Below are 25,689 nucleotides of genomic sequence, written 5' to 3'. Positions count from 1 at the left end.
GACGCTGAGTGATCACAATAGCTCACCTCGAGCTATCGCTCAGGTGAGCTAAAAATGTTGATGTAGGTGATTTTCCTGTGTCAAGAGATATCTTCCTTGTTTATATATATTATATCAAAAAAATGTTTTCAGTGTGAGCTTTAGCACACACTAAAGTAGAGAGGCAGTTTTGCAAATCAGTCTGCTTTAACTATGCTAGAGACGACAACTGTAGCTAGTAACGATAACCACTGCCTGTTGATACTTTACCACTGGTACACTGTAGCAGACAGCATGTAGAAGGTTTTAAGGTGGCAGGGGATATACCAGTGAAAGGGGGGGTCCATGAAAATTACATATCTTTAGGGTAGGGGTAACCTATGGTCTTTAAAAATTAATTGGGTATTTATAAGATGTATTTTTTTTGTAAAAAACATTGAAACTAGCGACAACTCCCTAGCAAGGAAATTTTGAATCTTCAAAAAGGAGGTTTTCACTTTTAGCGGAAGTCAATATTTCACGCTGCAGAAACAGAACAGAACTTTGAAGGTAAATTGTGAAAAATCTAAACGTATGGGAGACACATTTCTAGGTAAATAAACACAGCACAGGGATGAAATTAATGAGTAATGTAGCCAAAACTAGGATTGCATTCTGTTTGAATGTACTGTGCATGCCATGAAATGGGTCAAATTTCTCAATTTTTCATTAAAAATGAGGTGGGTGGGGGGAAAGATCAAGGGCCATAGTTTTACAAGTGAGGAAGCCAGCCTTGTCTTTGGTTGCATTTTCAATGTATGTTGCCTATGTTATGAGTCATGACACTGACACAAAATGGCTTTCTTGTGTCACTTTCTGTTTTGATGAAATGGATTCGACTGTTTGCGGCCTTTCGGAACTCGAAATTTGGACAAAAATATATCCCCTGCCCCCTAAGAACTTATTTAACAATATTGGCCAGTCTAGTGTTTATAACAGCGTGTGCGACGACATTTGCCAGTCTATCATTGAATTCTGTACATATTGGCTGCTTTCAGAGAAAACGGGGCTTAATGCTGCATTAAAAGTCTGTCATGTTGGCAAAATTGTTGCTCAATAATTTTAAGAAAATAGATACAGTATTAGATACACATAACACAACATGTACATGATTATAGGCTTGTTATTTTTTTAGCAAGGAAACAAAATTCTAAAGATGGTTGCCAGTGCAGCAACCAATTGTGAAAAAAGAGACATATTGTTGTTATTTTGTTCAAGTTATCTCTATAAAATAAATATGAGGATAAAAAGTGCATACACATCTCGACCTGTCCTTTAAGACACACTCTTTATAAATTTGAATGTGTTGTGTTCATTTCAAACTTGCGATATAAAAAGCTATAACATAATTTTGAAAACTGAAGTGCGTCTAAGATTATGCAATAGCGAACAACTTCAGTGCCTTCAGCGCTTTGATTTTGTCAAAGTGATGAAAAATGTTGTTTTACGACATATTGATAGTGTTTTAGTGGCTTGGACATGGACCCAACACCTGTGATCTATATCATGTATCTAAAATCTACTGATTGTGCAAAATTCCAGAGAAGCATACCAAAACTGTGAGGTATAACATATGTTCTGCAACCCTCCTATTTGTTTGATGCATGATGAGTTCAGGCTAAATCAAAAGAATTTTTCAACACCAGGTGACAACATATGACACTTTTTAAATGATGCCGGACAGAACATTTGAATTATTTAGATTCTTATATACTAGTAAGTCAAGGTCTACGTGAGGTTGATATATATTGCCAGGATGCAATGGTCATATGCAGCAAATGTATCCAGTTATTATAATAAACACACTCAGTACTTCAAAGTGGCAAAGAAGTAGACAATATCAATTATTCCTAGTCAAATTTAGTAAACTTTGGTGATATGGGTGAATTCAGATATGGTGTAAGCAACAACTGTGCAAGTATGAATGTTTTTGTAGACTATATGTACTTATTCAACAAATTATTCCATAGCATTTCAATATTCACAACTATAACACAGAAATTATTGATATCTAAAATGTGTCTGAAAGAAACAATAAAACTTTGTGCCTGGATACAAGGTTGAATGCAAACTAACCCTTTGCACAATCTCCAAACTGGTCTTCTCTTGCACACAGTCACAGCAGAATGCTCTAAAAATACCAACAGTTCATGAACCATTGCATTAAATGGGCTTCATTTGAAAGTGCACAATTATATTAGTTTGAAATGATAAAATAGTTCATGTGTATCCTCTATTATGCACTCATTGAACATTTTGTCAAAAAACAAAACCTTATGCAAATTTAATGAATAATCAGACATTACCAAAGCATAATCTAGATTCATTAGACAAAAACGCAATGGATTTACTAATCCAGAAGTTCAACACAAATGAAATAAGCTTTAAAGTTTTATCACTTTATTATTTTAAAGTTTTAGTTTCTATGATACCATTCTTGTACCTTGCACATGACTTAACATCGCACACAAAAAGCTTGCCACCATCACCGCATATGCAACAGAACATCTGAAATATTGTTTAATTCAACATAATAAATAATGTAATCATTGTGATTTCAAAGGAATTCTCACTCAAACTTCCACTTACAAAAATAAGAGCTTAAATGTGAATTGATATTTTCACAAACTAGACTTTGAGTCAGTAATACATAACCACAAGGATACCTCGATATGTTCAACCAATTCTTACACAAAATACCCAGGTGCAAGTTCACTAGTTCATAACAACCTTTATAAAATTGCATCACTTTATTTGTAATACTTAATGAGTAACAGGACGCCAATAACTTTTAAATGGACATCGAGTTAGACAAATAACATAAATAAAAATATTGAAGAAGAGGTATTTCTACTTACAGCTGTACCATCTTTGTCAAAAGCGTAGAGGTTGCTAAGCAGAACTTCCTGTAAACACAAACATCAAAATCTCTGTTATTATCATGTATATATTCTTTACAGAAAATAAAAAACAATTGAAGTAGAAGTGGGCTCAAGTTGTTTGCATCTTGTTATTTACTTTGACAAACGCCATCATGATGAATGACAAAGGTTACATTCTGAAAAAGCGGTTTCATGGCCAAAGTAATCAATGCAATGTGAACGTTCCCTTCGAGTTAGTGAGACGAGTGTATCATGCAACATGTCGTATTGTGATGTATTCTTGCCAAAATATTTGTTCAAGTCATTCAATACATAGAACAGTTATACCTGAGACAGGAACTGTCAAGCTGTTTACCGGTAATTGCCAAATTTAACTTTTTACCTCAACTTGCAACCTTGACTAACCTTTGAAGTAGGGAGTTGGATGTTGCACACAAAATACCTTCTCCTAATGGTTGTCATTTGTGGTGAGTTATCTTAGAATAGCATAATGAATGACTGCTTTATTGACTTACTTAATGCACATTCTGACCTTTTATGTAGGGAGACAAGTTTTAAATGTGACTTCTATATATGGCAAAGTTATGGCGGAGACAGAAATGTTCAAGCTGTCATATGGCAAAAATTGACTTTTGATCTTTACATGTGACTATAACCTTTGGAATACAATTATAACTAGATATTGATAATATAAACATTCTAAACTTTAATCAAGATTTAGTCATTAATGTTGCCTCTAGATTGTTAAACAATTTTTTTTACCAACATTTGGTGACCAAGTTTTTGGATGCAAGTGACCCAGATTCAAATGCATCCTAGCAATTTTCCACATGAACATTCAGACCAAAGTTCATCAAGATTGAGTCATAAATGCAGCCTCTTATATTTTCTAAGATTTGAACTGGTGAACTAGTTTTTGGACATAGATCAACCAGATTCAAACTTGTTCTTGATATTGTCTGGACAAGCACTCTGACCACGTTTCATCAAGACAATATTAAATGTTGACTAAAAGTTGACATGCGCATCACACACTGGACAACGCAAGACGCCGGACGCAAGGTGATCACAATAGCTCACCTAGAGCACATTGCACTCATGTTAGCTACAAGTTGTTATTCTTAAATTTCATTCTTTACCTTGCAGTTGTGACAGACATCTCCTTCAAAGAATGGGTGTGGCCAGCTGCCCTCACACAACTCCCCGCACACCCAGCAGGCCTTCTGCTCTGGCTGGCTTGTATTACAGGCTGGCACATTGGTGTCAGCTGTGGCCTCCTCCTTACAAGGCTTCCCTGAGGCCCTTGCTTCAACTGCAGTGTGTTTGACATTGTTTTTATGCTTGCCTGCTATGTTGTTGAGGTGTTCTAGAACACACTTGGGAAGTTCTCTCACTGAAAACAATTGTTTATGAAACTGAGTGATCCATACAGGCAAACAGTCCAATATATATATATTTATTCACAGGAACATACAGGAAATGAGCGCATGTTGCTCATGAGAACAAAGTGAACAGAAGTCCAATTATACCCTTTTTAACAATGTTAATTGTACAGATCAACAGCCTTCTAAATGAGAAGAGACGCAACATAATCACGACATACAGACTTGTTATTGGGGATTAGAATATTTTAAACAAGAGATGTGCTTGTCAGAAACACAATGCCTCCTAATGTGCTGCTTTAAAGCCATATATTTGACCTTTGACCTTGAAGGATGACCTTGACCTTTCACCACTCAAAATGTGTAGCTCCATGAGATACACATGCATGCCAATTATCAATTTGCTACCTTCAATATTGCAAAAGTTATGACCTAGGTTAAAGTTTTGTGACTCATACAATGACAGACACATACAATCAATGACAGACAGACAGAAAGACAGGCCCAAAAACAATATACCCCAGATCATTCGATCCGGGAGCATAAAAACAACAACATATGAGTGGAAAGGCTATAGTAAACACCAGCAACCTAAATCCCCATTAAACTGAAGCTGCAGTCAAAGAAAAAATAGCTACTGTATACCTGTGGAACTTTTCAGTCGTAGCTTAGCCAACAATGACCAATTGAGCCCAAGTTTTAACTACAAAAGGAAATTTTGGTCATATATCATAGAAATGTAAAGATGGACTGTAAAACCAGTGTTGTTTCTTGTTATTTTTTCCAAAAAATTCCCAGTGGAAGGTTTCCACAATTTTTTTAATTTTCTTTTTTTAGATCTCAATATTTTGTATATCTCACATCCATATAAGTTTAACCTTACTAAATATAATGCTGTAAACACTTGTATTCTCAATTTTGAAGCATTTTTTTAGCAAAACAACAGCAACACTAATTTCCCAATTTTAAGTCAAAACATCGCAAATTTTCCCAATCCAAAGGGACCCGGCCCCATTCCCAAAATGGTGGAAAAAAACACACTGGGGACATCTACTCACATTCTTCTTCACACATTCTTCTTCAAAAGTGAGTAATAAAAGCGTTTGTACCAGTGCATGCCATCTCATCATTTCTGAGTAGAGCTGCAACTCCGTCACTGCTACAAGCCCACACCTCCAGGTCAGGGATAGAACTCACATCCAAGCCTAGCTCACCAGCACAAATCTGGAACATCAAAACCGGACATATCTACTCCAGAATCTGCCTCTTTTCGGAAAACCCCACTAATATGGCGTTGACAAACAAAGCTGATCCATAAACAATATTTTTTAAATCACATACTATATCAACTGTATCATTTATTTAAATGAAACTACTATTGATACATCCAAGAGGTTAAGGTTGTGTGTACATGCCGAATGGATGTTTATTTTCCCAAAGATTGAGATACTGAGAAACCATTTATTTTCGCCAGCACAAAATTTCACCATTTTTATAAAAATGACGATTTCGTCAGCACTTAAATTCGCCAATTCCTGACTTTGAAAAAAAAAATGCTTCGGTCAATATCCGATTTGTTTGTCCGAAATATATCACGGTTGCGATAAATCGTAGTAGGGAAAGAGGGAGGAGGAAGTATTGCATCATACTCAGTCATTCGAAAAACGTGATTTCCGGAGATTTCCTGAAAATTGCGCAAAAATATAAGTGAATTTTTGTAAACAAATACCCTACGTTTGGATGGAACTAATCGTCATGATTGCTAATTTCTCTTTACCTGTTATGTTTTCAATTGCTACAAGTAACACATTGAAACATGTATCGTAAAACTTGTCAAAGCTGTCAATAACAAGGGCTGTTTGTAAAACATGCATGCCCCCCATATAGGCTGTCAGTTGTAGTGGCAGCCATTGTGTGAATACGTTTTTTGTCACTGTGACCTTGACCTTTGACCTAGTGACCTGAAAATCAATAGGGGTCATCTGCCTGTCATGATCAATGTACCTATGAAGTTTCATGATCCTAGGATTAATTATTCTTGAGTTATCATCAGGAAACCATTTTACTGTTTCAAGTCACTGTGACCTTGACCTTTAACCTAGTGACCTGAAAATCAATAGGGGTCATCTGCCAGTCATGATCAATGTACCTTTGAAGTTTCATGATCCTAGGCGTAAGCATTCTTGAGTATCATCCGGAAACCATTTTACCTTTTCGAGTCACTGTGACCTTGACCTTTGACCTAGTGACCTGAAAATCAATAGGGGTCATCTGCCAGTTATGATCAATGTACCTATGAAGTTTCATGATCCTAGGCATAAGCATTCTTGAGTTATCATCCGGAAACTATTTTACTATTTTGAGTCACTGTGACCTTGACCTTTGACCTAGTGACCTGAAAATCAATAGGGGTCATCTGCCAGTCATGATCAATGTACCTATGAAGTTTCATGATCCTAGGCCTAAGCATTCTTGAGTTATCATCCGGAAACCATTTTACTATTTCGAGTCACTGTGACCTTTGACCTATTGACCTGAAAATCAATAGGGGTCATCTGCCAGTCATGATCAATGTACCTATGAAGTTTCATGATTATAGGCCGAAGAGTTCTTGAGTTATCATCCGGAAGCCATCTGGTGGACGGACCGACCGACATGTGCAAAACAATATACCCCCTCTTCTTAGAAGCGGGGGCATAATTAAAATATTGATAGCCCATAAACGAAGCACAAGCGATTTTTACATCTGTATTGTAGTTAAACGCAAACAACCAAACACAAAACAATATGTTCTTTATAAATTTGTCATCAATGCGGAGAATGTATATAAGTCAGGTGTTGATCACAAATCATCTTCTTTTGATTTCGTTTATTGTCTTTGATCCGGATCCGCTGCGTGGAGGCTGTATAATTTGCAACAACACTGAAAAACACAATACACACAATGGGTAATAAAGTGGTTAACAATTAGCGCTAATCATTACTATTCTACCTAAACGAAGTCAACGCAGTCGATACAGCTGTACTGCACTCGCGTTTTAGAGCAATGTCACGTGTCAGTTAAGTACACTGTGTAATCTACACCCTTTTGTGACAAAACCGGATTAATCTTGATAACGAAATAGACGGAGTATGTATGCGTGGATAACGTTGGATTTTAGGGCCTCATGTCTTTGGTAATTCAGTCTTTATAATTTGTTCAAATATGGGACATAATAGTTTGTTAGGATCTTGAATTGGACAATCGGTCGCCTGAAGGAATACACGAAAATTAATGCCTGACGATTATTAATGGTTTCACAGAACCCTGATTACAACTTTTTCTCTATACTTTTATATCTAGAAGGATCTTATAGCTGAATCACCAACTTTGGACTACATTCTTATTTCACTACAGTGTGTATAAATAAGGTTATACAACAATTTAATTATAAAACCAATTTTGATTAATAACAGTTCAAACTAGAGCTTTGACATAGATGTGACGAATACCCCCACATGCGACACAGAATATTTTGCATGTTGTTTTCACAAAAAACAGCGGACAACATGCTTGATGTTTAAAACGCACTAAGTGACCCCATGGCCTAGTTTTTGACCTGGCATGACCAATGTTTGAATTTGACCTACACATAATCTAGATACAACTTCTGACCAAGTGTGGTGAAGCTCGGATGAATACTACTTGAATTAGAGAGCGGACACCATGCTCAATGTTTAAAACGCACTAAGTGACCCCATGACCTAGTTTTTGACCCGGCATGACCCATATTCGAACTTGACCTAGACATCATCTAGATACAACATCTGACGAAATTTAGTGAAGATGATAAAAACAACTTGAATTAGAGAGCGGACACTTACTACGGACCGACCGACCGACAAGCTAACTCCTATATACCCCCCTAAACTTTGTTTGTGGGGGCATAATAAATGGATTTTTATGCTTGAGCAGTAGTTATTTTGATTAATGAATTCGGTGTTTCTCTTCAGTCTACGATCTTGACAGAACTTTTTGCAGCTTAAACCATGAAGTCATGTCTGTATTATTATTGGGTCTGAGGGATGGAATTAAACGTTATTACTATTACTCATCATTTTTAATTTAACACCAGTATGCAACATACAATTAACCCAACAACTTGAACAAGCCTGTATTTAAATAGGTTATTTACACAGCAGTACTCTAGTTACACCTTAGCCTCAGCTATGAAAAGATCATGGTCAATATACAACACTGGTGTAACCAGTATGTCTTACAGAAAGGGCTGCTTGAATTCCAATTTTCAGCAACTGCATGCGATGACTTCCATGCCTCTGCTTGGTGTACTTGCTGTATGCCTCTCCAAACAATTCCACATTGCAGGTTCTCAACTAAAATGTGTGTTCAAAAGCAAAATGACAAATATTGTCTAAAACAATATTATTATAATAGTGATTCAATATAATAGTTCTATCTACATTTTGTTTAACCACATATAAAATTATATTATATATCAAAGCTTCGTCACAGACAAATGGCAGTAACCTGTTGTTGGAGTAAGAAAAGGATCTCCATAAGTTTCATTTAACTTAATAAAGTAATTTTAGTAATAGCAGAATGACAATTTTAGAATTCAGTTAATTTTGTAATACAACAACAATTTTGGTCTGTCAAAAAACTGAAATAATATGCATATTCACTTCATGACCCTCTATCCACAATCCACATACAGTACTTAGTTTCATCTACCTATACTTCTTTTTGAGTTGCTGTAGGATCCAGATTTTAGTTTCTACATATTTCTGTAACCATAGAAACCACATTTTTTTGTCTGACAAAAAAAAACTCAGAACATTTAGACCTATATTTGCATACTGACTTTCATCAACGTAGCCAAAGTATTGTTTGAGTAACCGCCGGATCCAGATTTTTAAGCTTAAACCACACACAAATTTCATCAACATAGTTTAAGTATTCCTTGATCCAGATATTTTGGACCGAAAGACAGATAGATCAGGCGTATAAAACTGAAATAATGTGAATATTCCACGAATGGCCTTCCATCAAAAAAGAAAGTTTCATCAACAAAATTTAAGGAGTTATTGCAGGATCCAGAGTTTAATTTTCAATTATTTTTGTAAACAAAGCAACCACATTTTTTGCCTGACAAAAAAAAACCTATAAGAACATGCACATTTCTCAAATGACATTCCTTCCACATACTAACAGAGGGGAAACTAAATTTAATATTTTTTTAATGAATATTTAGGAAAATTATGACAATTAATTTTTTTTTTTAAATAAACAATAAATGATTTGTGTATTTCCATTGTCTTTATAGAACTTTTGATGAAACAATAATTTATTACTATTTAGATGGTTGTCAATTCAGCAAAGTTAATGTATAGCACAAAATTCATTTTTGGCCCAACTGTCAAGAGATTTGAGATAACATGTAAAAGAACTACCATGAGACTTAAGAAATAAATGATAACAATGTCTAACAGTCATGTTTTTGCATCACTTTGTATCAAAAGTATTTGCAAAAAATATAAAACAATATTTCGAACCTGTGACACTTTGTTTTCCGCTAGCCAATACACCCAGACAAATCCTGGTCTGTGCGTCTTTTTCACTGCATTTGCAGTGACCACCAGTGCTGGCCACCAACGTCCCTTGCCAAACTGGGCCCAGACCAGTGACCCAGATAGGGGCTGCATGATGATATTCATACATCAAACCAACAAACATCTGAACATAACTTTTCTTTTTACAAGGGGAGACTGTATCTGTAACGTCTAAATTTAAGCAGTGTAAATATGAGTTAAAATGTTTGTTAGATGCACAAAGACAATGCTGAAATTTGCTATATATTGTCTTAATAATGTTTCAGAAAAATGTTTTTCAATCATACCAAAAGACTGCAGTATAAATGAATCTCTATTTCACCTACCCATTCTGCTGAGACTGTAACATCCTTGTCAGCTGATTTGGCAGAGAATTTTTTCCCATTCTGTATCGCTTCAGTCATCGAGCCCAGGTCCCATGCCTGCTCTTGCAGACTATCAGAGAGTCCAGTATGAACAAGGGAGTGTCCAGTTGGATGTGCAGAATTTTCATCTACACTGCCTTCTGCAGTACAAGCAACATAATTGTCCTCATGAAAATCACCTTTTCTTGACAAAAGACTTGGATGGCAATCATTTGTGTCTTTGTCATTCTCAGTATCTGAACTCTCCTCATTATCTTCTGACATCCCAACTTGCTCTACGATTGTATTTGTCTGGTCAGGACTCACGGACAACTCTGCATGATTGTTATCAAAACACTGCAACTCCAATACTTCACGGTCCGTTATATCGCGGTGCTGTATCGGTACATTCTGGTCTTTTGATTTGGTTTCAAGGGACAATTTTTCGTCTGATTTGGTCTCAGCTTTTTTCCTCAAATTTCTACCAGCAGTCACAGGAATACTTTGAAAATAAGGGTCAACGGCACTTAACAGGCTTCGCATTTCTTTGCAAAATACCTTTGCACATTTTTGCTTTTCCTTTCTAAAAATGTTCCTTGCAGCTTTGTCAATTTCTTTCGTAATTTTTTTCCTGTCTTTGTTTACTTTTTCACATCTGTTGGAATGTTCCTTTTGGAAAATCAGTAAGTTGGACAACTGTTCATTTCCAACATTTGCATCAATTGCAACACATGGATCTTTTTCAACATTTGCATCATTTCTAACATTTGTGTCATCTGTAATTTGTTTAGACCAAACTGAGTGTAAAGTTGTTGAACGAAAACGCATTTGCTGCATTTCTTCTCCTTTGTTGTAATGAAAGACAGAACATTCTGGATTGTCTGAACCCAAATCTTTCATCTTGGTAACTGAAGTGAGTTTTGCTGCATTCAATGTTTCATGTTCATTATTTCCACCTTCATAATTAGCATCATCTGCACTTACACTTTCATGAACAGCATCAGGACAATTAATCTGCATGTTTGTGACTGTTTCACTGGCAATTTTCACTTCTATTCCAGCATTCTGGCCTCCAGCAGCTGGTATTGTTCTAACAGTGGGTTCTTTAAAATGATCTAAAGCAGTTTTAGATAATCTATGAATGTCATAGTTCAAATCACTATGTATTTCCATATCGGTCATCTTGTTTTTCTTTCTCCCCTCATTTACCATACCAAAATGACTGATCTTTGTACCGAAATACTTGACTGGCTTCTTGGGCCTCAGCATGTACACACCGTTTGAATCACTATCACTTATCCCAGCTTCCTTGATTTCTGGATGGCTATTTACCAGCTGGAAATGGGACCACTCTGTTGCAGCCACAGACGCTAAACATTCTAAGGCACTTTGTGCACCACTGCACTCTTCAGTAGCAGAGCTATCCGCGGCACAATCATTAGTTCTCAATGCAGTAAAGTTACCTTCATGCACTATTGGGTGAACATCTGTTGAAACCTTGTTAGATCCCAAGGTTCCAGGTTGGGATAATACATCACTTTGTTTCAAACATTCATCAGAAAGCACATTGAAATCTAATTCAAGATCATCTTTTGTCTTGGATGTGGCTGCAGGTAGCTTGTATTCCACAAATGTCACCTTGCCATTCTGTCTAATGAAGCGATCACAGTAATCAACCAGTTTTCTCTTCCGCAGGGTTCGGTTACCGTGAGAAACCAGACATGTGTCATCAGATGTACTACCCACACCATCTAAAACCATACATATACAAAGCATCAGTTTTACTCACCCACTTTAACAATCAGAAAGGGCCAGATTCTTCATGTTAGATATTGTACATTTTGATTTGTTGCTCATAAAAAGGGCAGTCATTCTTGTATTTGTGTTTTATAATGGGTAATAACTCTCCTGTTTCTTTTTAAACCTAGTTATTAAAACCTAGCCACAAAGCAGTTCCAGAAAAAATGAATACCAATAAAGCAAGTCTATTCTTCGGCTTAGATAAAATAATGTACGCTATCTTTAAGTCACATGATACCACTGAAATATTTAAAGATGAAAAACTGTAGTTGTTATATAGTAAACTTTGAGCTGATCCAATTAAAACAAGAAAAGTGATTGTGCCAATTAACTAGATTTTCACAATTAACTAAGTTGAAATTTATTAAATTTGAAAGCAAGATCTGCACATACTACCTACACAAAAAGTACAATACACTACCCCCATCAAAACCTCAACAATGACGCAGAAACCATTTGTCTATTTTTAATGACAATAACCTTTACCAAACTTGCCCCAAATGCATTATGCAATCTAACACTGGATCTGCATGTTAGCAATCTACAAACAAAATTTAAGCACCAAACCTATATCCTTACTAACATTATCAAGCCGGAACTCTTTTACTAAATTTAGTAACAGTGACCTTGACTCAACTGATCCCAAATGCAATTCCTTGTTAGATCAACCTATAACCTACCTACACACACAATTTCAGGATTATATAGAAAACCAAATTAAGTTATTGAGGGAAAACTTTTTATTTTTTATAAGCAACAGTGACCTTGACCAAATTGGCCCCAAATGTAAACCCATGCTTGCGCTGCATGTCAGCTAGATTTAGGAATTGTTGCAGGCAAAATTTAATCTGAATTTACTTAGTACACATTATAAACTGAATAGTCTGAGCTAAAAATAAACGTCTTAAAGATCTGTTTGACAACAAATAATACATTACAGTTCCCCTAATGAAAAACGCTTCTGAATAGTTTATACTCAGGTAAGCTAAATATACTTTGTGTCTCTACTGAAAGGAACATTCTTTTTTTTCAATATATGATGGACTTCTTTTAATTATTACAATAAGCAGATAATTCAGTGTCAAAATAGCAACTGTAGAATGGTTTCCATGTAAACCAACCTATAGGTGTCACACAATTCACCATGACAACAGGTGACAGTCTGGCAAGACGGTCTTCCAACCCACAACGACCACTTGACCTTTGACATTCTGGTAACCATGACAACACAGGTGCAAGTGGATCTGAAAGGTTACAAAGAATGCCACATAATGCAGAACTTGTTTTATTTGTGAGTGCTTCATTTTCGATTTTATTTGTCTTAATTTTTGTTTGTCGGACAAATGCCTTTGAATTTTGCTTAATTGTTCCTGAGAGTTGTATTTGTGACAAATAACTCACTGAAAAATCAATGAAGGTAAATGACTTGACAATATGACCATTGCCACCCTATAGGGTTGCTGAATGTAAAGCTTATACATGTACATTCAATTAATTAAAACTAATTAGAAATAGAAAGTGTCCTTATAAAAGCTGTTTATGTTGATAACATTTAATTATTTTTGTAATGCCTTGATTCTATTTAGGTAATGCTGTGTGTCCAGAATAGTCCCACATTTTGCCTTATATATGTCATTGTTACTTCCATGGCCCCATATAGTTTGGTTATGGTATATTAATTGTTAATATTTACATAATCGCAAAAATGTAGATTTTCAGGAGATTGTATAATTTGGTTATGGTATATTAATTGTTAATATTTACATAATCGCAAAAATGTAGATTTTCAGGAGATTATATCACTTAAGCTTTTTTCTATAGTTTTACTGTCTTCATTAAAAATCTTCACTGCAATCGACTCTGGATAATAAAATTTCCCGTGGCTAGACACGAATGAAAACACTTCATTTATTCCATTGGCTGATTTGAGCATACCACCAGAACATTGGAAACATGACCGCGTCTTTGTAACACTGTTTTACTGCGTGCTCAGCATGAAACAATTTTATCTCGAATGAAAAGGCTTGATAGATAGAACAGTTTTACACTCAACTCCTGACATCAACATAGTTTGTGCGTGCACCTTTTATTTTCAGAGGATTGCCAGCGCCAGAGTGTTTTGTACTTAAAGGCTATGTTCTCCTATTTAGTAATTACTTCCATATTCCTGTCTGTGTGCTAGTACATTTAAGTTCATAAAAGTATCGTTTTTCCCCATCCTGATATTCGTTTTGGCCAACCATTTTAAATTGTTTTCGAAATTGAACATTTAACTTGTAAAAGTATAAAGTTTTAAACAAGCCGTCGTTCCAGCAGTGAAAGCGTGGCCTCACTTTAATGCATTGCATTCCTACCGGCAAGGTATCAGGGTCAGTTCGCGACCAGTAAAATAATCGTTATATAATATAGCCGCTATCGCGTGAACTAGGTGAACTGGAATTTTCTTTACACCAGAAATATGTTAAATGAAGATATTCAGTGATATAATAATGGTATGTCAATAATAGATTCTTAATGTGTTTTCAACAATACCATGATAAATATTATTTTTGATTAATTTAACAAGAATTATTCCACCATATTGACTAATGTATTAAGCATGAGTGCGATGATTCTTGATGCTGTTAATAATCGAATCAAATAGCAATGCCGGACAAACCACTAAAACAGGTTTGTTCGAAGAAGGCGCATATAAATATTTAAAATATGTACGGATACTTCGTGTGTGGCTGGTTGACTTGTATGTTTTAATTTCACTTCCATTCTTCTTTTGGTTTTCTGTTTTGTATCTATAGGTTTATGACCAGCAATATGTAATAATGTAAAATAAGCCGCAAAAACTCCGCGTAACATCCCGTACTGTGCGTGATGCAGCTTAGAACTGCACAGAAAAAGACATTCGCTATCTTTTATCTCATTCATTTAACTTTTTACCTTTCACCAACTCCGACCACAGGTGGTTAGCGTGTGGCTATGATATTAATTAGTGAAAACATCATTTTGAATGATAAATAATCATATTATAACGAAAAATTAACTTTTCTGAAAAAAAATATTTCACTATCAAATATATATATAACAAGGTATGCAACTCAAAATCACCCCATAACGGGGTGCATCGCTTTGAACAGCCATATCTTCATCAATTGTGCAGCGATTTTCACGATCTCGGTCTTATTCAACGCAGAAATGAATTTCCTTTCTGGAAATGTATATGTCTTGCAATATTTTTACAAATGCTGGGTCAACTTTTAAGAAATAACACGATACACAACACGCATGACCCAGTTGACAGTGATCATGTATTCTTTATGAATGAAATCTCCAGTTGTAAAGACACACCTCCGCATTGGACCAATGAAATCACTCGTATGTTTAAAATGTCAGTTAGTTGAAATGTATGTAAACAAAGGTTTCAAACGGCGCTGGACAGTTAGTCTTGATGCAGAATGTAACGACAAGAACGGTAATAATGTTTTTTCATACGTTTTATTGAATTATGGTATCGAACTACATGAACTTTGTAGGGAAGTTGCCCTTTACTCCGTGAAGATTTCAGTCTTAAAGACAGCATGATCACTGTCAACTGGGTCATGCGTGTTGTGTATCGTGTTATTTCTTAAAAGTTGACCCAGCATTTGTAAAAATATTGCAAGACATATACATTTCCAGAAAGGAAATTCATTTCTGCGTTGAATAAGACCGAGATCGTGAAAATCGCTGCAAAATTGATGAAGATATGGCTGTTCAAAGCGATGCACCCCGTTTTGGGCTGATTTTGAGTTGCATACCTTGTTATATATATATTTGATAGTGAAATATTTTTTTTCAGAAAAGTTAATTTTTCGTTATAATATGATTATTTATCATTCAAAATGATGTTTTCACTAATTAATATCATAGCCACACGCTAACCACCTGTGACTCCGACCACAATCAACGCCTTATATCTTTTTTTAAAGATATTTCTTGTTTACTTTTATTCATATATGTTTATTGGTATGCATTGTATTATCAGTTGAAATAGGCATAAGCCCCTATGCTCTGTTGTGCCTAAACTCTAAGACATAGGTATGTGATTCTGAGAAGGAAACCACTTTTCAACTTATAAAATCAATACATGTACCACATTATTATACAATACACAACTGTAGTGTCTGCAGGGAACACGTGTATCACCATTTAGGGACCTTATTGTTTGGATAGGTACCTGCACCATTGCACCCCTTGCAATCAAATTGCACCTGGACAAATGAAACAGATCTATGCATCTAGACAGCTGAATTGTAGCACTTTTCTGCCAAAGTTTACTTTATTATGGTGATCTATAAATGATCCCGGGATCCAGCCAGTAATAAGGATCTTCCACCAAAACTGCAGAAATGGCAGGTCAAAAATAACAACTTTCGAACTTAAACAGAAAATGTTTTAAATGTTTAACAACTGCATAGACTAATGCCGAACGCCTGACCTGCCCCGCCCTGGATAGCAGACGACCCACTGGACCACGCGGCCATGCTCTCGCTTAAACTTGGCGACTTAATCGTCAAACTGCCTCGAACGACGCCAACGCTCGTGAAACGTGTTGTTTGATTCGTCATTTAACGCTCTGGATTACAGTTTTCTGGTCGTTTGTTGTGATTTTTTTGCTGTTCGTGCAATTGTTAAAATGCCCATATTTTACAGACGCGGTTATTTCAAAATGGTGGGTTTCGGGGGTTACAATTACTTATTACTTAAACGTAGTATTTTAAGTGTGTTTGTGTTTATCAATTAAGATTGCAAGGAATTATATCATTATCTCATATTCTTTAACAATCGATGCTTTTTATGCACTCAGTGCTTACTGACCAATTTATGTCGTCTGTTAACAAATTCCGCACCTACCGTTGAACACAATGAACTCTTCCACGCGTTACCCTGTGAGTGTGCGGCGGGAAATTCGTTAATGCTTCGTGCGCGTTTTAATGCACATGCAGGAACTTCAAAAGCACTTCTAATCGCGTGTATACCAGGCTGACGTTTTTATGGACGTCGAATGTGTCCGGAAAAGGTGAGGGTAAATGAAGCAAAACACTAACCAGTTCTGATTAAGCGCCACACTCAATTAACGAGCTGATGTGGCACTTCAGGTAGTCAAAAGACATAGAATTCTAGGTCTTTGAGGTAGCTATAGAAAAGCGTTTCTTGATAACCTTTACAATATTATAACAGTTATATTTCAAAGGCAACAACACTTCTCAAAAAGGCAGTTGATAGCAAGATAACCGTTAAATTAGTTCGCTCTACACTGAGAAAATGCACAATTTTTGTCACATAATTACACAATCAAAACATTGAAAATGGTAAATTTCTTTTAAATAAACATGCTCAAACAAAAACATGTTATTATGAAAAAAAGAGAAAATACATGAACACAAATTTATGGAGGTAAATATTACTGTGAGGTGTGGGGCTAGTTTGTGTCTGAAACATATGTATGGTTATAAACAAAAAATACTATTTACCTTAAACAGATTGGAATTTAAAAAATCAATTAAATGGGAAGCTTGATATATTGGAGTGATAAAAAAGCATTGTATGTTAATATTTAACATGAATATCAGACTTTTAAATAAGGAATTGTGTATTGCATCTGATTTTATTCTTACACATCACCTAATTTGGAAAAAACGTCACATATTTTGAATGTTCGCACATAAACTAATTATCTGCAGTAATTGATATATTAGTATGTTGCAGATGATGGATATCATGGCCAGGGGCAAAGTTACTCATACGAACTGGACTTATTGGAATGGTGTCCCTGGCAAGCTGTCATTGACTCAGTCTTATGAGGCCATCAACCAAGTTCCATTGACCAATGAGCAAATAGAAAATCTTAACAGGTATGCATACCTAGTAAAACACCTTTAACACATGACTTAAGACAGCAACTGCTTGGGGCATGAAGAGTGTACCATTCTTAATGAATTACTTAAGATACATGTGTTTGGCATGGGGTTTAAAGTCATGAAGTACTGAGTAATTAGCACTGGGGAATGAAGAAATTTTATGAATTACATGAGAATGTTAACTTTGTTGACCAAAATTGGTGGGAGTTTAATGACATCTATGTCTAGGTTGTATAAAATGCGAAGGTAATATATGAACACTTCATGATTCATCACCATCATCTAATCTGACATTTACAACATATAAGTGATAAAGAACCAAACTGTAAGAGATGGATATTTTTTGGTGACAAAAACTGTGAATAGAAAGGTTGTTTGTTTGTGAGCATTAAATCTTTGGTTAAATAATAGAAATATATATTTAAACTATTGCTGTATTTTGAACATGTGTTATTAGCAAAATGTATTTTTTTCATAAATTGGATTAAGAGGACATAGTTACCAACTTTTTACTATTATATGTAAGAAATGGGATAAAATTGAGTAAAACTTGAAATGATTTGCTTTCCGACCATTAAAATACTTAAATCCTGGATAATCACTCAAGTTTATCCTGTTTAATCTATCTCAGTCAGTTTCTGTGCCTTTGGAAACATACATATCTCAGGTAAAATATAGAGGATAATTGTTGGATTCGGTGGATTATCGATATTTATTCACGAGTGACCATAAAAAAAATATATTTTTCATGATCACGAGTGAATTAAAATCGATATTCCACCGAATCCAACATATTTTCTTTTATTTTATGCTTTTTTTCACAGTTTATATACATTGTTAAAGAGTTTTACTAAAGAATTTTGCTGGGATAATGACGTAATTTTGTCAAAAAAATGACGTCATTTCACAGTAAACAGTGAAAATTATCGATAATTTCCATTGTTAATATTCGCTGTTTGAAACAGTGAAATTATCAGTTTTAATTCCCTGATATTTCTCTATAAACCACCGGAAAGCATAAAATAAAATTGCTTTACTTTTATATTGTAATCTTATAAATAATGTAACATTCAGCAATATTCAACAACAATAATTTATCAGCAAAAAAAGTGGTATTATATGGAAAACATTTATGTTCATTTTTATGAGCACCATAATACAAATTAAGAGACAGAATCTTTTTTTTAATGTGAGAGCTTTTTCTCAACAGTTTGGGAATATTACAGATACTTTTTAAATAAGGAACTTTAGCATCAATTAACTTTAAATTGGGGAAAATATTTTTGCTTTATTTACAATGTTTGAATAATTATTGAAACAAGTAAAAGAAACATACAATACTTCACATGAAGGTTAAAGTGAGATGGATAATACAATTTGAAACTCCTTTGATCAAAGGTGAAGGTTACAAATCAAGGTCAGAGATCATCATTAATTTATGATTGGAGCAAAACTTTGTTCAACAATAAAGGATTTTAATATCACTTATCTTAACAAGCATACTTACATAAGACCAAGTGTCATTTGCAAGGATATTTACATCAAAGGCCAAGGCCAACATGCAAAGTCAAAGGTCAAATATAATAAATCAGTTGTTTGAGCTTTTGTCCAATCATGACCTCAAAATAAAAGGTTTTGATGACGACTGCATCTTTGTGAAAATCACACTCTTGTTTGAATTTATGTTGAAAAACATTTTGCATCCTTTTAAATTAGATTTTTGGTTAACATGAAGTAACAAGGGGAATACGCATTTTGCATTACTCATGTATTTGTTTAATGTGAGTTACTGATTTAGTCATGTATCTTTCTATCAGGATGTTTTTCTTTTTGTCTGTTCATGCATGATTAAATTTCTTTACCACTTCTTACAGGTTGAAATCAATCTGTGTTGTTTGTGTGAGTCAGACTTGAAGTTTGTTTATTCATAGCTTACAAAATGTATGTTATTGAAAAGAGTATTATTTTTAAACATCATCTGCAAGAAACCCTTATTTGCCATTTCCACGAGGTGCTCGTTGACAAGCTGCTGTTGACAGACAGAAATAAATCTTTAAAACCCCACGTAATTTGCATATTCATTTTTTGAAGTTCACCAATTGGATTGCGCCAAGAGCTGAAATGTCGCAGCAAAAAGCAACCCTTCCTTCCATATCTTCAGACACATATGAGGATCTCAAGCTGGAGGTCATGCAGTATGAGAATATTCCAGAGCACAGGACCGACTACATCTACCCCACATCCGGGGCCAGAGGGCCCAGGGAAGGGGCTGCCCCTCCCACCCCTCCCCCACCCCCTCCAAAACGGGACAGTGGTAGAATCAGCCTGAATCTCCCAAACAGTGATGGGGTGATGTTTAAGAAAGAATCTATAGCGGATGTCACCTTGACCAGGGGTCAGGCCAAACCAGACAGTCCTGTAAATGTGGGACCCAAGACAAGAGTTTTCAAAAGGGACACCCTCATGCCTTCGGTTGTGCCTGTCAGCACTATTTCTGATGGAAAAGAGATGTACTTCTACAAACAGAAAAATGCTGGTTTTGACTCAGGTGGGTTATTATTTGTTATTTAAGCTAATAAGATTGTTTTTGGAGTATATTAGTTATGCAATTGTTTATTCCTATCACCAACTGACTGAAATACTGATGTTTATTAATTACTGAAGACCAGATCTGTCTTCCGTATCTCGCAGTGTGACATCATCAATTTCAATAGTAAATGGCTGGAAGAAACATACTTTTGAATGACATTTTTTATGTACACTTGATAATGACATTATGATGCCATGTAAATATTCCTCCTAGTTTAATATAATGCTATGTTAATGTTTGGATTTTATGTCCCCTAGTCTATACTGGGGGACATATTGTTTTTGCCCTGTCTGTTGGTTTGTTGGTTTGTTTGTTTGCGTCAAAAATTGGCCATACCTTTGGCAATATTGAAGATAGCAACTTGATATTTGGCACGCATGTGTATCTCATGGAGCTGCACTTTTTAGTGGTGAAAGGTCAAGGTCATCCTTCAAGGTCAAAGTTCAAATATATGGGGGGGGGGGGCATAGTGTTCCACAAACACATCTTGTTTTAGAACATGTTTTTCATGAATTAATAGTCCGACTTTGAAATCCATAAGCCCTATAGGCCATTCAATTAAAATATGTAACACAGTCAACTAGTGCTATACACATCCCAACAGAACACCATAGTCAGCTGCAGATACATGATTTAGGGTAAGAGGAGGCAGAATATTTAACCATAACTAATCTTTGAAAAAATCAACTTTAAAAAATGTAATAGCGTATAATGGGCACTTAAATAAACTCAAAAGTTTCACTTTGTGTACATTTCACTAAAATGCCAAGAACACACTATTATTTGAAGCTGGAATAAGGCATCAAATATTTAACATAATGTGTTGTTGTTTTTTTCAACAGTCCTTAATGCAATTTTACCTCACATTTTTAGTCATTTTTACCAATGCTATAAAAAAATAGACAACTGCAAAAGTAATTGCATCATTTAAATTGATTTTAGCACGAAACTATGCATGTTGGGGTATTTTTTTATATCCTAAAAATACAAAACAGTGTCCATGTTTGCATGAACACAGTTTAAAAAAAACATTTAAAATATTTAAAAATTACATTTCAAATAGTAAACTAGACAATAACTTTTGTGTAAAAAAACGTACATAAAAATGATGTCCATTCTTTGTTTGTATTCCAATTCACATTGTACAGTCTTTTAAATGATTTTTTTTAACACTGGTTAGGCACACAAGTTATAAGACACTTAATTCTTAAAAAAAAAAATTAATATTTTTTTTTTTTTGGAAATTGGGATTTTTTAAAATAATTTCGGTGTGGGATCGGGTCCATGGCCGATAGTTAAGATGCGTAGAGATTAAATCACAAGTGCAAAGCACGAGTGATTTGAAACCAAGCATCCTAACTTCCAGTCGTGGGTTATTCAACAACAAACAATAAAGTACACAAATTATTTCGATTCTAACACGATTTTTACTAAAGATTTATACAATGCATATTATTTTTCTTGTGTACTTTTTATGTGAAGTTCCGCCCATAAAAATAACTTTCGGCTGTTCTGTCGATCAGTTCCGCGACTTTCATTCATTTATTACCGGATTATTACGCTGGTGGAAAATGTATCACCAGCGCGTGCTTTCAGTGTATAAGGTCCACCCACAATTATTGCAGAATATCTGATTTTCTTCTTTGTTTATATGAAAGTTTATTGTTTCATGCATGAAATGCACAATTTTCATGAGGATAACATCGAGGTTTTCATCTCCGAAGTTACTGTCGACGACTATATTTTGGACGAGTACACATTACGGACCAATTAGTGTGCTAGGTTTAAGCAAGTGAAATTATCGATTGATATTGACACAGGGTTATTGATGCATGACAAATACACAACCGCACGAATCTTCGCTACTTGGAGCCATACTCTGATACTAGTCGGCTGACGTGTAGTAAACTGGTCCTGATAGGTTTAGAGACTGCAGCAAATGGTTTATCACACCTAATCAAGATAAGAATGTAATTAGGGTGTGTTAGCATGTGCACTGTGTAATCGATTTCAGGACATGGGAATTTTAGCAAACAGAATCGGACCGACTGTTTGGGATGTTCAATCGGTCTTTCATGACCCCAATCGGTCTAGGACTGACAAAACCGAAAAAATATGATCCCTGCTTCTTATAAAACCAAAAAAGTGCATAGTTTATCCTTTAGGGGGTCCAGGGGGGCAAACACCCCCGGAAGCCTAACGATTTTTAAGGCTTTGACAACCACTTCTCGAACATGTCACGCCTTATATACTTTCATCAAAGTACCTTCTTATAATGACAAAAAGGTGCATAGTTTATAGTTTTGGTGGTTCAGGGGGGCAAAGCCCCCTGGAAGCTCCACGATTTAAGTGATTTTGAAGGCTTTGACAAGTTTAAATAGGTGATTTAGATTTAATTAAGTGTGAAATATCAAATGATTTGACTTTACTTTGGTGATTTTAGGGGGGTGGGGCGTCCATCCCCCTGGATCCGCCTATGAATATGTGCAAGCAATAAAATCATTCATCCGTGATGATGGGATGCTTCAGCAAGTGTAGTATGCAACATTTTATATGAGATATATTGATTTTTAAATTAATTTTATGTTTTCCTGATGTAGCAACCCACCTAAAATAAAGAAATTGAAATAAAATTAGAATCATATCACGTTTCACCATTTTCACATGCAAAAGGGCCCAGTTCTCACGGATGAATGATTTTATCGTTATCTTGCACAGAATATAGTCAAATAATCACATGTGCAATTTTAAATCAAAATCTTAACTCATTACTGAGATATTCAAGTTTGAAAAGTGTTGCGTTAGAAAAGTCTCCAAGTTGTGTTGGGTTAGAAAAGTCTTAAAGTGTAGGCATGTAATCACTGTGAATGATGCACCTTTTACTTACTTTTGAATGAGTCACAAGAAACTTTTGGTATTCGACTGTTTAAATTTGCTTAGGTACATACAGCATTTTCTAGTTGATTGTCATTTATATATTAAACCAAAGATTGATGTTAATTGATAGTTCATTGGTTAAACTACAAAGTAATAATGTATTACCGGGAGGCGCAATTTAGCAAAAGTGATGCAATACAGATAAACGAGTATGCTTACTAATTTTGGCATGATGAAAAAAATCACACCTTGGCAAATTTAGGAGGGGCATTTATGGTTTCTGCCACCTGTTGATCTGATTGTGACAGTCATGTATCATTACGCATGTGTACAATTCTCAGCTTAGTTTGGAAACAAGGAATTTGAAACTATTTTATAGACAAGTGTCAGCAAAACATGCATATATCTAAAATATTTGCATATTTTGTTACAGAAGACGATAGTGGTAGGTAAAAATGATATGAGTACATGAAATAGGACAATTGCTTGGGTGATTATAGGCTGCTTAATATGTGCTACGCTTTAGCATTAATGCAACATGGAAACACATAAAACTTTGCAACTTACTGTTTTCTGGATATTATAAAAACAGCTTAAAAATGCTTTTTCTTAATTTGCTGCTTAAAGAAATAATATAAAACAACAGTTTGTTTTGCATATGGTTCCCTTTCAGACAAGCTCTACATGTAATATAAACAGCATTTCTGTGTTATTATGCTTATGCTTGTTATACCCCCCCCCCCCGCTGGAAGGTGGCACTTTGGAATCAAAGTCTGTTGGTTTGTCCACATAAAATATTATAATTTTACACATTTCTCAAGCAATAAAATCACAATGTATAATTACATATAATTTAAATTATAATCACCATACAGTGTAGATGCGCAAGACACACTTTCTTTCTTCATCTTTAAATTGTTGAATGATTAGCCCTTAGAATATCCCATAGCTGAACCAAGCAAATAAGTCACATTTGTGAAAAAGCTGGTTTTTGTTTTTTCGTTGTTCAGTTTTGTTGTGGTTTTTATGAAGCTTGTTTGAGTGACGACCAGTTTTATTTGGGATACGTTTTAAGAAGCCTCAAATATGTGTGAAGTAAGGATGTAGTGGTTCCTAACATTTTAGCTTAATATGCTTTTTAATGCCCCCTTTTGAAGCAGAGGGGTATATTGTTTTGCACATGTCGGTCCATCCGTCCGTCGGTTGGTCGGTCCTTTCACTAAATGGTTTCCGGATGATAACTCAAGAACTCTTAGGCCTAGGATAATGAAACTTAATAGGTACATTGATCATGACTGGCAGATGACCCCTATTGATTTTCAGGTCACTAGGTCAAAGGTCAAGGTCACGTTTGGGGGGCATATGTCTTCGACCACGGAACACTTGTTTGCTTTATAACCGTACAGAAAACATACACAAAATAGCATCCTTATTTGGCATAAAACAAATGGGGTCTCGCAGGTGTTTGATTACATATGCCCAGCTCTGATCATTGTAAGTGCTATTATTATCTGCATCTGTTTCAAGCATATTCCAGGTGATCACTGTGATTTTGATCACCCTTAGTTTCGAATTCCACATTATTTCCAAGTATTTTTTCAGCAATATCTATTAATATATATTATTGATATTTTAAACCATACATGCCAGAATTTTTTAGGTCCAAAGCGGGACATTCCATAAAAATTTGTCGAGACATTTGACCAAAAAGCAGGACACCTAAAACGATCTATCATTCCACCTTTACTGTAGACTACAGTGTAGTCAGTATAGTACTAACAAAAACTCTTGATACTTTATTCAAGACATAAAAACATCTGATATGAAGCATGAAATCTAAAACATAACAATAACAGTTTTATCAAATAAGATAATAGCAAACAACGAAGATACTATTCATCTTTTTAGAGTACAAAATCTGGAACATTACGACAACAATACTCATTAGATTACCGGAATAAACCCCCTTCGGAAGAAACCCCCTTCCCTAAAAACGGAATAGCGGAAGAAACCCCCTTTCAAATTTTGCATACGCGGAAGAAACCCCCTCGCTAGTTTTGCATAGGCGGAACAAACCCCCTTCGAGTTTTCAGACAGGCGGAATAAACCCCCTTCGTGTTTTCAGAGAGGCGGAATAAACCCCCTTCCTAAGTGTTAAGTCTTTCCCGCAGAGGTAGTAAAATCCCGACTCGAACGATTCCCCAATACGACCGTTTCAACCCGACTCTATTACTGCATGCTTGCTACTTTTCAAGTTTATATTCATTTCCCGATAATCCCGTTTATAACATT

The 25,689-nt window shown here is 35.3% G+C and overlaps 2 protein-coding genes and 1 long non-coding RNA gene across 6 annotated transcripts in view; 2 read left to right on the top strand and 1 right to left on the bottom strand.

Annotated features, from left to right (window-relative positions):
* Nucleotides 1-16,714, bottom strand: part of LOC127871820 (uncharacterized) — a 35,354-nt gene extending 18,640 nt beyond the window's left edge. The window contains exons 1-10 of the mRNA XM_052415030.1: nt 16,508-16,714; nt 13,158-13,280; nt 10,219-11,987; nt 9,836-9,979; nt 8,543-8,656; nt 5,392-5,506; nt 4,040-4,293; nt 2,877-2,924; nt 2,462-2,526; nt 2,095-2,149 (exon numbers count right to left, since the gene is read on the bottom strand). Coding sequence (XP_052270990.1) covers nt 2,095-2,149; nt 2,462-2,526; nt 2,877-2,924; nt 4,040-4,293; nt 5,392-5,506; nt 8,543-8,656; nt 9,836-9,979; nt 10,219-11,987; nt 13,158-13,280; nt 16,508-16,637 — 2,817 coding nt within the window. The 5' untranslated portion in view covers nt 16,638-16,714. The remainder of the gene's footprint in view (nt 1-2,094; nt 2,150-2,461; nt 2,527-2,876; nt 2,925-4,039; nt 4,294-5,391; nt 5,507-8,542; nt 8,657-9,835; nt 9,980-10,218; nt 11,988-13,157; nt 13,281-16,507) is intronic.
* LOC127871880 (uncharacterized) overlaps nt 1-25,689 on the top strand; it is a 92,009-nt gene that overhangs the window by 2,006 nt on the left and 64,314 nt on the right. The gene's annotated exons all lie outside the window — the stretch shown is intronic.
* Nucleotides 16,954-25,689, top strand: part of LOC127871835 (uncharacterized) — a 30,747-nt gene continuing 22,011 nt past the window's right edge. Inside the window, exons 1-4 of one of the 4 annotated variants that reach the window (XM_052415070.1) lie at nt 16,954-17,089; nt 17,779-17,924; nt 20,022-20,478; nt 23,831-23,842. In XM_052415070.1, the coding sequence (XP_052271030.1) occupies nt 20,052-20,478; nt 23,831-23,842 (439 nt within the window). In that variant the 5' untranslated portion in view covers nt 16,954-17,089; nt 17,779-17,924; nt 20,022-20,051. Of the gene's footprint in view, nt 17,090-17,115; nt 17,925-20,021; nt 20,479-23,830; nt 23,843-25,689 lie in introns of those variants that run through there. The other 3 variants (XM_052415069.1, XM_052415068.1, XM_052415071.1) reach the window with 3 other exon arrangements.

Source organism: Dreissena polymorpha, chromosome 3 (genome assembly GCF_020536995.1).
Source record: "Dreissena polymorpha isolate Duluth1 chromosome 3, UMN_Dpol_1.0, whole genome shotgun sequence".
Taxonomy (NCBI): Eukaryota; Metazoa; Mollusca; class Bivalvia; order Myida; family Dreissenidae; genus Dreissena; species Dreissena polymorpha.
This window is presented reverse-complemented; position numbering and strand designations above follow the sequence as displayed.